We start from the raw sequence: 12049 nt of genomic DNA, 5'->3' as shown, positions 1-12049 counted from the left end.
AATTGAAAAACAACTTCAAATGGAAAATCAGTTGTCATCAGCAGGCTGTATTATTCTTTCATCAAAGTCTGTTCAAGGATATTGTTCTTTTGCAGCGTGCACAGAAAAGTAAAAGTAAAAACCTCTCTGGATTTCCTGCCATTTCAAATTTATTTTGATGTTGTTGTTTTTTACCTCCGGGGACCATGTTTGATTATTTGTTTGTCAGCATAAGTATAACAAAAAAGTGAAAGATGGGTTTGAATGAACATTTCAGGGGATGTAGTTAATGGACCAAGAAAGACATGATTAGAGTTTGCTTGTGATGTGGATTCAGGACTTTTTAAAACTCAGTCATTAACCTTGACTGATTGTTTTCTCTAGTTTTTCTCTTAAGCTGTGTGAAAAAGTATACACAGTGTAACTACTTAAACCTGGACTATATGAAAGGACCACTGAGGCTCCACTGCAGGTCATCTAACCCCCACTTTACTCTGACCTCATTCGCCAAGGATATTGATCAAGTAGCTCGATTACAATACAGGTAATAAAACTTATTGGAGCATCACACTGGATCACATCTCTGTCTCACACCAGATAAGATTCACATCAGTGTCTGACCTGAGCTGCAGCTATGACACTCACGTGGGTGTGGATGGAGACACAAAAGCAAACATACATGAATGAAAAGGAGCCGAGTATCAGTTGCCTCTTTGGGTTTCTACTGAAACTCTTATTTGCCTGATATTTAACATGAGGTTAAAACTGGTGGGACATAATAAAGGGAATTTTCTGTTACCATAAAGGCATAAAGACAGGTGCTGCTTCAAGGGTAATTGTGTTGTTTGTTGTTTCTCTATTTTAAGAGACAGCCATTAGTCTGAGATAATCCTTTCTTTTCTAGTCCAGGCTTAATGAGTTCCACAAAATGGCTTAGCATCTTTCACTTTAATATTCTTACTTTTAATATTCTATATTTCACACTGTCATGAAAGTGGCAAAGTACTATAGTCTGTTTTTGTTTTTGTCCTTTGAATGTCTCCCTCTAGTGGTGGAACTACAGCAGTGACGCAGTAAGAGAAATAACTTCATGGTCCAATACAATCTGCACACAGAGAACCAACCTTTCTGAGACCAGCCTGTTTTATCTACTGGACTTGAACAAATAATAATAAAAAAAGATGAACATGATTTTAAAACTCATACTTACATACAATTCAGATCATCAGTGAGCTTAAGTTGAATTCATGCTTCCAGGTTACTGTTGGGCTCTTTGTTAAAACAAAAACATGCACAATAATCAATAATCAAAGGGTTAGGTAATAGAAGTAACTGTTTCAAATAAGTGCATTTTTCCTTTGAGATACTGTATGTAATTTCCCCCTACTTTCTACAGCCATCTTAGGTACAGTGAAAGGTGCTACACAAGTCTATAATTTTTTTTTTCGAGGTAGTTTAAAAAAGATTAAGCTGATGATTCAAACCACTGAAATGACTAATCACTGTAGTTAGTAATTAATGCTGGATTAATCAATAGCACAAGGTTTGAGGATTTGCCAACATCACTGCTTTACTGCAAGTTACATATAACTAATGTACACATAACTAAAGACTTGAGCGACTCTGGAATACATTTTAAAATGGCTACAATCAGATTCAGTTGAGTTGATATCTAGTGATAAAAATCTGTTACTTAAATTACAATAATCTTTCCCTAAAATGTCAAATAAGTCAGAACACAGCACCAATAACAAAGCGGCACAACGTGTATCTATAAAAAACATATATTTATTGTTCTGTTACTGTTGGTTAACTTGATCAACAATAAATGGCGGCAGACCAGGAGACATTTTGTACACATTTTAATAGAAAGCCGTGGGAGAGCTGCTGTTTCAAAACCAGAGCAAAGAGAGAAAACACAAAAGCAACATTTTGAACGCTGGGTCTTAATGGTGTGTTCAGAAAAAAATCATCCTTCAGCCTCTATTCAAAGTGGTTCATCTCCTAAGCAGGTCGATTCTTCTTAAAAGGGGAGAAAAAAATACTGTACATTATTCTGCATATTAACTCAACTGAAGAGTGAGTTCTTTTTTATTTTTAATAATCATCCTCTGTTTAGGACAGTGATAACTACTCACCTGAAAACAAGCCACGCTGAAGAAACTTTAAAAACGAATCAATGATATTTAGACTCCGAAGACAAAAATACAGGTGCTCTGTACTTGACAAAATAGTGGGTGGATTAAAATAGATAAAGCTTGTTTATATATTTATACTACATATATATAAAGACTTTAACCTGTAAATACAAAGACAGCCACCAGTGCCGTCCACACACATTCCTTTAGCACACAAACCCTTAAACGCAACAATCGCAAAAACTCACACCAGCTCCGTCTCATTTTCACTCCGTGGACCGTTAAAAGTCTTGCACATCTGCAGAGAAACAAACACAGGATCCTGATCCCAAAAGTACATTTCACCAACTCCAAATTAAAAAGGCAAGCTGTTTCAGTTTATGGATATGAAGAAAAGATAAAAACAAAACACAAATGTAACTAAGAGCAGATTATGTAAACTTGTCGATGCAGTGTCAGTTTGACAACATCGTCCACTTGGAAGCATGTGAGAGGAAAAGTCTACGCGGGTACAACTCTGACCGAAAAGACGTTTTTCTATGTGTTGTTGATCGTAAACCACAAATAAACCCATGTGCACAAACGGATCCTTTTTTTAAAAAAAAAACACGGAGAAGCTGAAGCTCGTGTTGCCTTCACTGTTTCCAGATTGCAAGTGATTGATCAATAGTTTGCACTTCGTCGAGTCAGTCAGGTGAAAGGCGAGGAGAACGGAGAGAGGATGGGGAATGAGGCAGGAGGAATGGAAGTGTCAGTGATTGAGTAGTTTCTCTTCAAGGCTGCGGCTGATTATCGCACAAAAACTCTGTATATGTGAGACAAAAGTGGAAGCGTGAGTTTCTTTTTTTTTCAGAAGTGGATGAGACCAGGTCCAAGTGTACGTTTCAGTCCAGGCAAAATGTCTTTTTTACATTCCACACACTGCAAAACAAAGTCATATCCAGCTCCTCATATTCACAGGAACTTTTCTCAGTCTCTCTTGCATCGGCACCATCATCATTTTTCATCATGTCTTCAGTCTACTATAGAAGAGCCCCATCGCTCAGACTGAATGTGCAAATGTTGTCTGTAACGCAGAACCATTTCCAAAACAACTTGACAGAAAACAACAACAGACAAAGAAGAACTTTTTTTGCAGTCCCCAAAAACATCACTCTCTCACTCTCTCTCTCTCCTGTCCACCAGAGTAAAGAAGTTTACGCTGAAATTCACTTTGTGACAAAAGTCACAGGATTGAACTGAAATGCATCAGTTTATGTGCCACGAAAACAAACAAATAAAAGAGAGGATTAGTAAAAGACGGTATAATGTTACCACCTCCAAAGAAAACAACAGAACATAGATAATTGCACAATCTCTAATGCAAACACCAAGCCAACAGCCGGGGGGCAGTGTGTCCCATTTTAACTTTAAAGCATCTAAATCTTATTAGCTCTGACAACTGCGAAGCCAAAGTTAGCTCAGTGTTCATCTACCTCAGTCAACATTTAGAAAGCTCTGTGTGTAACACGGCAAAATTTAAAGATACAGAATTAAACGTAGATTAAATCAAACTCCAGATTACCGTAAGCGTGACGAGTATTTGTGTCTCAGCTGTGCAAACACTGGGAAACACATGTTTTACTGTATTTTGTAATGAACTGAAATGAACTTCTATGGTAGTGGATCTTTGGCTTTAATGTAAAAACATATTTCACTATCGCATCAGTCGAAATTCAAAACAAAATATCTCACTCTGATTAGATTTCATGTTGAAGACAACTAATCCATTGTCAGCTATGACCTTTTCTTTCCCCCCCCTCATTGCCTTCATTTCACATGACCTCTCTTCATTTCTGTTTACTCTGAAATATTTTAAAATTTTCATCGTTGCTTAAATTTCAACGCTTTGCGAAAAAAGTCTTCATTAATTGGGATAAAAATGTTGGACGCCGTCTCAAACTTCCCATCCAAAAATCTAAAAGTGGTGCACACCTCACAGTTCTTTAAGAACTTGGAGAGGAAAAGTTTTAAAATCCACTTATTTGGTAAATCAATCTTCAATCTGTTCTTCGTTTAGTGTCAAAACACACATGGGAGTGAAAAGCTGATGAACAGAATAACTGTACATCTGCCTGTCATCAGCTTGCTTTTTGAGAACAGCGTCATGCAGCCACTTCATGAGCAGGACTTGTGAATATTCCTAATCCTAAAGATGCTTGATGGTAACAACGCCTCTCACTGTGTGGACCGATTTCTCCATGACGAGTACGGGTATTACACAACCAGGCGATTAATATAAAGTGAGGTGGCTGCTGCTACAACAAGGCTGACTATTAGCTGAGAGGGACCACATGGGAAAAAGTTGGATCAGTTGCCAGGGTAACAGTCAGAAAGAGGAACTCAGAGTGGCTGCGAGTGAGTCAGGTGGAGGGCGTGTGCGAGATGTGTTTGAGTTTGGTTCTGTGCTGTGTGCACCTGCTGGTTCTGAGACGGAGGATGAGGCTGCGGCTGCTGCAGGATGTGCACCACTCGGCTCAGCGTGTCCGTGCTCGCAAAAGCCAAATACTGGCAGCAGAGCCAGTCCTCCAGGCTCACGCCACAAGCTGTGTCCAGCGAACGCTCGGCAAACTTGATCATCATCAGTGTCCGCTTCAGGTCCAGCCAGTTCTGGAGGATGCCGTCACGTTGGCTCGAAGAGGCCCCGGACACGGGGCCGGCGCTACTGCAGCCCAGGGCCTGGAATAAGTCCTCCCTCGGCCCCCAGAGGAGGCACTGCAGGCAGGCCCGCGCCTCAGACATCCGGATCCTCTCAGAGGGGTTGACAGTGAGCAGTAGCCTGGCCAGCTGCTGGAGACCGTGTGAATAGAGTGATCTGACAGGCAGTGGAGGCAGGTCGGCCCAAGTGTACTCCCTCTCCTTCAGCTCTGGCGCCTCCTCAAAGGGATTGGGCTGGTGCAACATCTCATATATGAGAATCCCCGTCTGAAACTCGTCACATTTGCGGTACTGAGTAGCTGTGACGATTTCGGGTGCCAGTCGCGACTGGTCCCGCAGTGTACCGGGGTCTGTCGCTATGAGAGTGTTCTTCTGCTTTGCTTGGGAGAAGTTACTGATGATGAGGCGGGCGGGGCATGTGGCGTTGGCGGCAGCAGCGCCAGCGGGGGTCGCACTGGAGCTGTTGCTGTTGTTGTTGGGCTCAAGTAAGTCCAGATTCCAGGGGTTGCCAGGTTGGCAGTTGACCAGCAGCAGGTTTTCCAGTCGCAGGTCGCAGTGGGTCACGTGATAAGGTTTCATGTGCTCCAGGCCAGAGCACAGCTGGAGAAGAAGGAGGCAGACCTGGCGCTCGTACAGCTCAGGGTTTTGAGTGTGTCGGACTACGCCTTCTCGGACAAAATCTGCCACCGTCTGGAAGGGGACCTCACGCGTGATGACCACTACTCGGCTCCTCAGGAAATTGCCAGCGTTTATGTGAGATGCTGCTGGCGTTTCATCTAGTTTACCATTTGGAGCTTTCGTCTTGGATTCAGTTTTAGTTTCTTTCTCTTTCTCCTTCAGCTCATTCACATCTTCTTCGTCCTCCTCATCGTCGTCTTCCTCTTCCCAGGGCAGCAGGCGGGTTGGTACATCAGCCAGGAAGTGTCCACAGTCCTGCTGGATGTTGAAGTGCATGGGGAGGCTCTGTCTCACTGCAAGGCTGTGGAAAAACTGCCGCTGGGTCTCCTTCACTTTGCTCCGACATATCTAAGATGATAAAAGATAAAGAAGAAAACATCATCATCATCAATGTAATATTTGTTTTTCAGCTGTGGCTGACAATAACCTTTAGATTTTAAAGTGTGATGACTGTAACTGCCATTAAGTGAATTAAATAATCAAAGTGAGAAATGATTCCACATTTGCATATACTTAATCAAATAAAGTTATTGAAAAAGCATGTCTAATGTTAAGAGATTAAACGTTGCCATGATTTCTGTTGTATGTATTGAGAGAAAAAAGAGAGACTGATGTCATCAGTTTTCTTTAAAAATGCGCCACATTTTCTTTTGCTTCGTCTGATACACACCTGACAGACATACAGGAGTGCACATGAAAATCATATCATGTTGAACAAACTAAAGATTTCCTGCACTCTGTATGTTCTGTTTTAAGAATACAACATGGTTCTGGGTTACAGAACGTCAGCCAGGTGACTGAGGTTGAATTTTGACTACAAGTGACATCATAAACCTGTCTGGCTTATCAGCTAGTTTCACTATCTCTTGCTAAATAAACAGCACTCGTACATGACGGTTAATCGTGAAATACTGCTGCAAGTCTTAGGAAAAAAAACAAAAAAAACCTTAGAAAACATATTCATGATGCTTGTTGTCATGTTGTACTGTTTTATATATTACTATCATTACCCTGCAGCTGATTTTCCACAGACTACATTGCGATCATTGCATCAGCCTGAGCTCTGTTAGGACACTGGCTTTGAATTTTATGGTCTGTGCCATAACTGAGGTGCAGTTTATCACACTAAGGTGATGAATAACACTGAAACAGTAAACCCCCCCCCCCATACACTATAAAATGTACGAGCAAACATTTTCATTGGGCGTTTGTTGAGACATGTTAGCTCTGAGATTACAGCTGCCCACTGATTGTTCTTCTAAGACATACAGGCTTCTGACTCAACTGTATTTGTAGACCTGTCACTATTTTGGATGCAATTCAGTATGTTGCAACCAACAGTGCTGCTTTTGTAACGCACAGCTGCAGGGCATTTCCTTACATTTCTAGGAAATATGAGGCCTTAAAGCATATCAAGTCACGTCCTTAGGTTTCTCTGAGCATAAAGCTCAGACAGAGATTTTAAAAAGTGGCAAAAAATAAGCTAATCATTAAAATGTAACATCGTATGGCATCACATGGCAGGATGATCAGCTATAGTTATGGGGTCATGGAAGGCTTCAGCATAACTAGGCCACGGGAAAACAGAGTTGGGGGAAGTTTAATTGGAACGTTGAGGCCCGTTTCTGTTCTGCTGCTCCTGGTTGCCTTATTTATGGATGAGCCTCAAAAACAAGACTTCTCTTGAGCTCGCAATTAATATGAAGGCAAAGCTTTGAAGTGTTGTGAAGCACAGAAAGTTCCTTACTTTGTGAATAATTCAACCTTCCTCCATATCTGCCTTGTATTTAATTTCAGAACTCTTTGGCGAGCTCTGCCAGCCCACTCCCCCATCTTTCTCTCTTCTCTCTCTCTAATTCTCAGACACACAGACACAGACACGCACACACACAGACACACACACACACACACACGGAGAAATAAATGCTGACAAAACTACTACCCTCACACAATTATGCATGCACACACAGGTTTCACTGCAGATTGTGCCCTAAAGGCACAAACTTTGAGTGCAAATATTTCAGCACCAAGACATTCCTCCACTCCTCTGGTTCACTGAGTGGGAGGAGATTCTGCTACCCAAAAAGAAAAATAATAAAGGGAATAAGTTATTTAGTTCATGGACAGCTATCCCCACTCTGGATTTATCTTAATAATAATATATAACATCACTAATGTAGAGTAGTAAATACTGTGGCTTTTTGAGGTTAGATCTAGAGTGAGTAGCTGTGTGTGTGTGCTTCCACACAAAGTTAAAGGAGTTTAAATCTAGTATTACTTACTTACTCAAACAAACCCAACGTATCATTATGTCACTGCAAACCACAAAATCACAACAGTCCATGACTCTTAAAGTCAATCACAGTGGTAAAGGAGACGTTTTACAAAAACAGTTCTGTCCTTGAATATTGGATATACTCAGTAAATCCTTCCAAAAGACAAGATCAGGCTTGAAAAATGAAATATAATTATGAAAACTTAATAATTTATATTTTGTATATATTGAATCACTTAGCTAAGTGCAGCTGAACAGCAACACAAGACTAAATGTACTGCTTCAAAACAGAGGTGATGTAACACTGATCTATAAACAGAATGTGTCTCACCTTGATGGCATAGCTGACCAGTGGGTCCTTTGCATAGGAAGCAGTGTAGTAAACCGCATCGCCTGCCTCGCAACAGGGTTTCCCAGTAGTGAGTCTGAAGAGGGACCAGCTGTCAGTGCCAAATCTCAAGTGATCCTTCTGGCCGGCCATGAAGCGGTCCTCACACTTTGCTGCCAGCTTCCGCAGCGTGTCTGTGTGGAGACCCCTTATCCTCCCCACCACCTCGTCCCAGCTGTCCAGACCCCTGTAAAGAGAAGGCCTCTGGGGTTTTGCGCCTCCACCTCCTCCACCTACAGTTACTCGCCCTGTGGTCCGACCCCTTCCAGCCAAAGACTCAGTACTTGGGTAGGGCCTCCGCTCTCTGCTGGTGGTTGCACTGGGTGGACTGAATGCAGCCTGAGGGGCCAGGGAGGACATGCTGTTAGTTGGGTGGCTCTTGGTGGCGGCTGCGGCTGTTGATGGTCTCTCTAGGGAGTCACCACTTTCATGGTTTTGGGCTCGGTGAGGCTCGGAGCTGAGAGAGGAGCTCTGACTAGCCGTCTCCCAGGTGGAGTCCAAGTCGTACAAAGGGTTGGCCACACTGAGGTTGGTGCCCCCAGGTTTAGCCTCAGCCCTAGGTCTCACAGCTCCCTGGACTGCCTCCTTGCCTCCCGGACTGGGTTCAGTAACGGGGCGAGGTACGGACTTCTTAGGTAGCGGTGGTGGAGTTGCCTTCAGGGGTGTCTGGTCAGTCAGGGCATCGAGGTCAATGGAGGCCAAGGTGTCATTGGATGCTTTGGTGTTCCGTGGTTGTTTCAGTGGGATCATGTTGGCTCTGGATTGACCTAGAGGAGAGGGAAGATGGCGCCAAGTTTATTGTTTGAAAAGGAAACAAAGAAGTAATGTAAAAGTAATAAAACACTAGATGGTTATACTTCATTACATCCTATTACCCAAAGAAATGTTTTTTTCTTTCATTTTACTTTCAATTAAAATGTAGTGGATTAGCAGGCTAATGTAAGGAATTTGTGAAACATAGGTAATAGATAATATGAAAAACAAAATAAATATAACTGAATGTGACTTTGACAATAATCAAACTAACTATCAGCTGGAAAGGATACAAGTGACACCCTGTACACTTTCACCACAAGCTTCCCTTGATCTACTTGTATCTCCTCCACAGTGTGTTCACCCTCCCACTGGCTCTCTGCCTCTTAGGAAGATGAGAGGGTGACACAGGGTTGTGTGCAGCTGCACGTGAGCTAAGTGGTGGCCATGAGGAGAATTCAAGCCAGAGAGCAGCACAGCTGGGCACAAGTCATTCCTCCAACCACTCAGCTGCACGACTCAATCTGCAGCCCAAGTCTGCAGTGAGGCTTTAAGACGCAGCATGGAGAGCACTTTTACCAGTGACTTGAAGTGACCTTATTTTTCTGGGATGGCGGTGGGAGGCTATTGGGAAGACTGAGGGGGTTGATTGAGACATGAACCCCCCTCCCCCCCGCCTCCTCTGTCCTCATGAGTCGTGGACCACAGAGACAGATGGGTCTGAGATAAGTGTCTGCTATGATGAGAGGAGCAAATAAGTCACGCACCTTGTGTTATGGGAATGAAAGAGCCTGATAGTTTTAACTAAGTGAATATACAAGGTCACTGACAGCCCTGCTGTGGAAATGTTCCACTCACTAGGGAACACCTCAACTCCTTAGAAGATTGTGCTCAGAGGCTGCCATCCCTACATTAAAGAAATCTAACAGAAGAAACTCCACTCTTTCTCTATCTAGTCCAAATACTATTTGTTACAAATTCTGGTCAAACGGAATGAGTAACTCCTCACATGTGCATTAAGATGCCATCATCTTATGTAAGCAGTGGGAGCCTTAAGATAGAGCAGTCAGCGAGTCTGTAAATCCTCATTGGAATGAGTGCATTTAATGTGGTCATCCGCCAATCTGCAATAATCCACCCAAGAAAACATCCATCTCTTTTTCTTTCTGTTATTGCAGGACTGAAAGTGGCTGTGGCTTAACAAACAATCAACCTGAATCTACCTTTGCAAAGGTTCAGTTTGTGTTGAAGCAGTTTCAGTGGGGTGAAAGCAGTCAAGTGCAGACTAAAAAGCAGAAACACGTCTTGGTATTATGTAATAGTTCACTAATAGCAGAAACGACATGCTCCAAATGATCAAACAGTGAAATCGACTCCTCTGTGAAACAGTTTCATCAGTTACTGAACGTTATGACCTTCATGAGTGCACAGGGAAATTCACAGACTGTATACGTGATTCACTGATTTAGATTTATGAAACTTTAAAGCCATTTATTTTCTCTGTGGTTTTTGTGAAGGAATAAGGGTAAGGTTTTAATTAAAGGTGCTACAGATGATAGTGTAAATTATGTTTTATTTGTGCAACAGCAGAGGTCCATTCTTTCTCAAAATCTGCTCATGGTTAAAAGTGGAATTTATCTCTACAACATAGAGCCTAATGTGTGATGTACAACTATATACTGTTGTCTACTTGACCTATAACCAACTACTAACACATGCAAATAAAGGCATCACATTCTCTCTGTCTTCTCTGCCCTCATCATCCATTCATTCATCTTCTACCGCTTTATCCTCCACACTTTTTGCTCTCCATTTAAGAGTCTTCATGATGCTAATGAGAAGTAAATTAACTTAATCTTTATTCATCTCTTTTTAGACTGAATATGAATGAGCTGTTAGACTCTGCAATTAGAAGGAGTGAAATAATTAACTGTCAGTGACATCATGCATACACTGTATCAAACTATTTCATACAGATGCAGATTCATAATTGCCAACATTTGTTAATCAGGGGATGAAGGAACTTGTTGCAGTGGCAAAGTGATCACTGATCAGCCATCATGCACAAATGAAAGTAATAATGACACCACAACAACAGGAGGCGACGGAGTAGGCGGTCGGCAAGAACAGAGAGGAAGGATGAAGCGAGATTAGTGATGAAAGTGACAAAGAAAAAAACTAAATAAGAGGCGATGGGGTGAGCAGGAGATGATGGAGAGATAAAGAGATTCTCTAGTGATATTAGAGGACACTGATACAAGAAAAACAAGAAAAACAAGCCTACCTCAGTTCCATTAATGCACCTAAGTTTTTAGGTAAATGTGGTGCAGCAGCTGCACAGGGAGGCAAAGTGAAAAGCTTTTCTCTGTTCACATCCCTGACTGAGAGCCTGTACGGAGACACTGGTGCCAACAGGCAGGCTCAACGCTCTCACCAACACTGGAGCTTCGCTCAGTGAGTGAGGCAGTGAGCGCTCTGCCTCCTACTGCTCTGATCTGATTAAAGTGTGTGCATACTGTATATATAGTGAGTGTGTGTGTGTGTGTGTGTGTGTGTGTGTGTGTGTTCTGTGTATGAGAAAGTGAGAGAGAGAAAGACAAAATTAGACGGATTCTTTTTAAAATCAACAGGGAAATTTGTTGCTAAATTGCGGACAGAGCAGAGAGAGAGAGAGGGAGAGAGAGAGAGAGAGAAAGAGGAGAGGCAAATCAATTCTGAAATACAGACAGTCTTTAAAGATGAGATATATGTGGAAACTTAAAATAGGCATCACAATCAGCAGCGATGTGTTTATGTTGATGGCCATGCACACTCTTTTAAACAAATTTGTCATTCAGCACAATGTTTGAAGAAGGACAGTCAGTGCTGCCTTGTTCCTCATTAGTAGCATGTAATAGAGTAAAATTAGACCGCGGGCAACATCCGGGGAGCTTTTTTCACAGCACATCCGTCCACAGAGACTCACAAAAACACACATATTATGCAAACACAGCTAATCAGCGCGACACACAGACACAACGATTCGCACCTTTTAGACATCACACAACCTTGTGTGCAAACACACAGTGAATCATCGCCGTTGTGCATCTGCTCCAAAAACACACAACCCCGCACCACGTTGTGCTTCCACTTCTTTGGTGC

General features: G+C 42.2%; 1 protein-coding gene across 3 annotated transcripts in view; it reads right to left on the bottom strand.

Annotated features, from left to right (window-relative positions):
* Positions 1–1747: 1747 nt before the first annotated feature.
* The window catches only part of peak1 (pseudopodium-enriched atypical kinase 1), a 78573-nt gene continuing 68271 nt past the window's right edge, over positions 1748–12049 (bottom strand). For all 3 annotated transcript variants that reach the window (XM_044035924.1, XM_044035923.1, XM_044035925.1), the window contains exons 6-7: positions 8099–8922; positions 1748–5840 (exon numbers count right to left, since the gene is read on the bottom strand). In XM_044035924.1, the coding sequence (XP_043891859.1) occupies positions 4500–5840; positions 8099–8922 (2165 nt within the window). In that variant the 3' untranslated portion in view covers positions 1748–4499. The remainder of the gene's footprint in view (positions 5841–8098; positions 8923–12049) is intronic.

The sequence above is a fragment of the Solea senegalensis genome, linkage group LG10, assembly GCF_019176455.1.
Source record: "Solea senegalensis isolate Sse05_10M linkage group LG10, IFAPA_SoseM_1, whole genome shotgun sequence".
In the NCBI taxonomy this organism is placed as follows: Eukaryota; Metazoa; Chordata; class Actinopteri; order Pleuronectiformes; family Soleidae; genus Solea; species Solea senegalensis.
The sequence above is the reverse complement of the archived record's forward strand: the minus strand, read 5'-3'. Positions and strand labels throughout refer to the sequence as shown.